Source organism: Eimeria tenella, genomic scaffold (genome assembly GCF_000499545.2).
Source record: "Eimeria tenella Houghton genomic scaffold, Eth_scaff363, whole genome shotgun sequence".
Classification (NCBI taxonomy): Eukaryota; Apicomplexa; class Conoidasida; order Eucoccidiorida; family Eimeriidae; genus Eimeria; species Eimeria tenella.
The window spans coordinates 1-5,000 of NW_013544564.1; the positions used below are offsets into that span (position 1 = coordinate 1).

Sequence of the window (5,000 nt, forward strand, 5' to 3'; positions counted from 1 at the left end):
GCAGCAGCAGCAGCAGCAGCAGCAGGAGGCGCGCGTCTCCCGTTCCCGCGCGGCCTCGCGCTGCTCCTCAGCAGCAGCAGCAGCAGCAGCAGCAGCAGGGCGGTGGGGGCGGCTGCGGGCGCGGTGGGCGCTGCTGAAGGCGGAGACGCGGGAGTTCGTTTGCTGCTACGTGTGCTCTGCTGCTTTCCTGCCGCTGCTGCCGTACTTCACGCTGACGCTGCTGCGGGGGGTCTTCTTCGGGGAGAGCAGCGAACACTTTGCTGCTGAAGCAAAAGAGGCGCTGCACTTGCTGCTGGCTTTTGTCTTCATTTACCCGCCAGCTCTGGGCTACTTGGCGGACAAGTTGGGCGCGGGTTGCTGTTTGCTGCTGGTGAATTCTCTGGGCTGTTTGCTGGTGGGTTTCGCGCTGCTGCAGCACCTCACGCGCCCCTGCAGCAGCAGCAGCAGCAGCAGCAGCTGCAGCAGCAGCAGCAGCAGGGCCGTCGCGCACCTCCTGGCCTGGCTCTACGCCGCCTACGCGCCCCTCATGTCGGGACAAATCTATCTTTTCATGCAAAGGGCTTTTCCGCCAGAACATTTGGGAAAACTTTTGGGACTTTGCATGACTTTTGGCGGATTCTTTTCGCTGCTCGCCACCCCGCTCTTCGAGGTGTCTGTACACCGCAGCGAGAACTTCACCCTCGTCCTCGCGCTGCTGCTCTTCCTCTCCCTCTCCGCCTTCGCCCTCGTCTTCCTCGCCGACAGAGCAGCAAAAAGAAGCAGCTTCCGGCTGCAGCAGCAGCAGCAGCAGCAGCAGCAGCAGCAGCGGCTTCCGCACGCGCCCTAGCGCCCCCGCTGCTGCGCGGCAGCAGGCGCAAGTCGCTGCTGCAGCGCAGCAGCAGCAGCGACTTGCGCCTGGTCGTTGACGCGGACGGCGCCGAGGGCTCGCCAGCAGCAGACCTAGCTGCTGCAGCAGCTGCTGCTGCTGCTGCGGCTGCTGCTGCTGCGGCTGCGACGGGAGAAGCAGCGGCAGGAGCGGCGGCAGCAGCAGGTGGAGACTCTTACTGCTGCAGCAGCTGGTGCAGCTGCTGCAGCAGTTAGTGGAACTGCTGCGGCGGCTAGTGCAGCTGCCGCTGCTGCTGCTGCAGCAGCAGCAGGGCACGCGGAGTGCCTCAGGCGGCCTCGGGGGTCTTCTGTTAAATTGTTTTTCTTTTTTGTTTCGTTTTGTTTTCAATCTTTTTAATGTTGAGGTGTATGTACACCTCGGGCTTTGCCTAGACACGCGAATCACCTTCAATCTGGCTCTGAGCCTGCATGCATGCATGCGTTCCTGCATGCATGCGTCCCTGCATCCATGCATGCATCCCTGCATGCATGCATCCCTGCATGCATGCATCCCTGCATGCGTGCATGCATGCGCTTCCGCATGCCTGCATCCCTGCATGCATGCATGCGCCCCTGCATGCCTGCATCCCTGCATGCATGCATGCGTTTCCGCATGCATGCATCCCTGCATGCGTGCATGCGCTTCTGCATGCATCCACGCATTCCTGCGTGCATGTGTTTCTGCATGCACGCATCCCTGCCTGCATGCATGCGCTCCTGCATGCGTGCATGCGTGCGTTTCTGCATGCATGCGATTTTGCATGCGTGCGCTTCTGCATACATATGTTTCTGCATGCATGCCTTTCTGCATGCTTGCGTTTCTGCATGCATGCATGCACTCATTCATGCATGCATGCGTTTCTGCATGCATGCGTTTCTGCATGCATGCATCACTGTGCATTTGCTTCTGCATGCATGCATCCCAACCTGTGTGCATGCGCTTCTGCATGCATGCATATCTACTTGCATGCCTGCACTTACGCATGCATATGCCTGTGCGTGCATGCGTTTCTGCATGTATGCATGTGTTTGTGCATGCATGCGTTCTGCATGCATGCATGCACTTCTGCATGAATGCATCTCTACCTCCATGCATGCGTTTCTGCATGCATGCATCCCTACCTGAGTTCATGCGCTTCTGCATGCTTGAGGTTCTGCATGCATGCGTTTTTGCATGCAAGGATCCCTACTTGCATGCATGCGCTCTGCATTCAAGCTGTTCTGGTTGCATGCATGTGTTTCTGCATGCATGTTTTTGTGCCTGGATGCATGCGTGTCTGCATGCATGTGTCCGTGTCTGCATGCATGCGTGTATTTCTGCATGCATGCATCCGTGGCTGCATGCGTGCATGTGTTTCTGCATGCATGCATCCATGTCTGCATGCGTGCATGTGTTTCCGCATGCATGCACCCCTGCATGCATGCGTGCGTTTCTGCATGCATGCATCCCTGCATGCATACATTCCTGCATACATGCATGCGTTTCTGCGTGCATGCATGCATGCATGCATGCATGCATGCATCTTCCTTTACTGTTTGCTGCTGATCCGCGTAGGAACTTTATCTCGGTGGGGCCCTCTGGCGCTGCAGAGGCGCTGCCGGCCCAAAGCCCCAAAATTGGCCCGAGGCGCTTATCTGGACTTCGCTTTCTGCATGCATGCATGCAGATGCGTGCATGCATGCACGTGCATGCATGCATGCATGCATGCTGACGCACGCATGCAGGCAGACGCATGCATGCGCGCAACTGCGCGCATGCCCGCGTCCGGATATGCATGCTTGCGTGCATGCGCTTCTCTCTGCATGCACGCATGCATGCATGCGCCTTTCCCTGCATGCATGCATGCATGCGTGCATGCATGCGCTTGTCCCCGCATGCATGCGTGCATGCATGCATGAATGCATGGGACAGTAGACTACTCGATGTGGAGAGTTAGCTCGTCGCTGTGTGCAGCGAGGAGGCTCCCTGGAGTTAGGGGCTAAACCCTCAGCCTTAAACCCAAAACCCTAAACCCTAAACCCCTTTTTGCAGCAGATGCTGCTGCAGTTGCCCTGTGGGGGCGCTGGAGTTTAGGTTAGGGGTTTAGGGTTTGCTGCCGAGGGTTTAGGGTTTGGAGCTTGCTAGGCAGTTGGCGCGGGGCTTTGGAGGCTCGGGGTTTAGGGTTTAGGGTTTAGGGTTTAGGGTTTGCGGTGTGGGGAGCTTTGGCTCCTCGGGTGTACGTACACCGCAGCTCTATACCTTTTCAGTTGCCCCATTTTTCCTCAACGCCTGGCGCATGCAACTGCCATTACTTTTTCAATTTGTTTTAATTATTTATCTGATTTTTAATTAATTAATTAACTAATTTATTAATTAATTAGTTGATTAAAAGTCTATTTTGCAATTAATATCCGCTGAGGCTCGCTGCAAGGCAACTGGCAAACCGAGACAGCTGCACTGTAGAAAGCAAACCCCTGAGTCCAAAGCCTCTGTGGGGAACTAGGGTTTAGGGTTTAGGGTTTAGGGTTTAGGGTTTGGGGTCATAAAAGGTCACATAGAAGGCGACACCGCTGCCGACACAGCTCGAGGAAAGCCGCGAGTCGAGAAAACCCTAAACCCTAAACCCTAGTTCCCCTTTACAGCCACTATGAAGTAAAGACTGCCATTCAGCTGGTCATTCGGGGCTGAGGGTTTAGGGTTTAGGGTTTAGGGTTTAGGGTTAAGAGCCGCTGGCCAGCGGCAGCGGCGGGTGAGAGCAACTGGTTCAGCCGGGGGGTTTTAAAGGCTTTGAGGGTTTGCGGCTCTCCGTATTTGTTGGCTGTTTGGTAGCACCAGCAAGGGCTTAGGGTTTAGGGTTTAGGGTTTAGGGTTTAGGGTTTAGGTCTTGTGGTTTCTTCACTCGAGCCCTCCGGCGAGTCGCCTCGCGGCTGCCTCGCCGAGCCGGAGTTCGCCTCCTCCAACTTGATGGAATTTTTAAATTTAATTCAATTAAATTAATTCAATTTAAATTAATTTAATTATTTAAATTTGATTTAATGTTTCTTTTTGCTGCTTCTCACCCGCTGGCCTGAGCCTTCAAACCCTCGCGCTGCAGCAGCACCAGCAGCAGCAGCAGCAGCACGGGGGGCCCCCAGCCAAACCCTCAAACTAGCAGCAGGGGGCCCCTGGGGCCCCTGGGGGCCCCAGCTGTACCCTAGTTGAGGTGTTTATGCTGCAGCATTGGCCATAAGCTGCGGAGCTGGGAGCAGCAGCAGCAGCAGCTGCTGCTGTTTCTGCTGCTGCTGCTGCTGCGAAGAGTGCTGCTGCTCCTGCTTCCGCTGCTGCTACGCAGGAGGCTTCTGCACAGCTGCAGATTGGAGCTGCAGCTGCAGCAGAACCAACGCCGGCAGCAGCAGCAGCAGCAGCAGCACAAGCAATGCGGGCCAGACAAACCGCTGCTGCTGCAGCGGCAGTGGCAGCAGAAGCGTCTGGCCGCAGCAGCAGCAGCGGCAGCAGCAGCAGCAAGAGGCATGAGTGCCCCATATGCTTCGAGTGTTTTTCTCTAGACGACGAGCTGCGTCCTAAAGTCCTGTCTTGCGGTGAGGGTTTAGGGTTTAGGGCTTAGGGTTTAGGGTTTGTGGCTGGGACTTAAGGGTTTAGGATTTGGGCTTGAGGCTTTAGGGTTTAGGGTTTAGGGTTTAGGGTTTGCTTGTGTCTGCAGGCCACACCCTGTGCTGCAGCTGCGTCTGTAGACTCATTGACTCCGATGCAGCAGCAGCTAGCCCTTTGCTGCCGCTGCTGCTGGAGGTTGCTGCTGCCAGGCGGCGCCTGCATGAGCTGCAGCAGCAGCAGCAGCAGCAGGAGCAGCAGCAGCAGCAGCAGCAGCAAAGTGAAGGCTTGCTGTCAGCAGCAGCTGCTGGTGCTACACTTGCGGGCATAACATCACCGTGGGGCGCCTTTGGCGCAGCAGCATCTGTGGCGCTCAGCCAAAGAGTAGCAGCAGCAGCAGCAGCAGCGGAAGCAGCAGCAGCAGAGCAGCAAAGGCTGCGCTCGCTGCTCTCCTCGGGCCTTCTTGCTGCTGCTGTCCGCTGCCCCTGCTGCCGCTGCTGGGGCCGCGTAGCAGCAGAAAATTTGGCGCTGCTGCAGTCTGCAGAAGAGGTGAGACTCACTCTTCCAG

At 56.7% G+C, this 5,000-nt stretch overlaps 1 protein-coding gene across 1 annotated transcript in view; it reads left to right on the plus strand.

Moving 5' to 3' along the window:
• Window positions 1-4,259: 4,259 nt before the first annotated feature.
• The window catches only part of ETH_00018850 (uncharacterized protein), a gene marked incomplete at both ends in the record, with an annotated part of 1,637 nt that continues 896 nt past the window's right edge, over window positions 4,260-5,000 (plus strand). Inside the window, 2 exons of the mRNA XM_013379603.1 lie at window positions 4,260-4,422; window positions 4,545-4,981. Coding sequence (XP_013235057.1) covers window positions 4,260-4,422; window positions 4,545-4,981 — 600 coding nt within the window. The remainder of the gene's footprint in view (window positions 4,423-4,544; window positions 4,982-5,000) is intronic.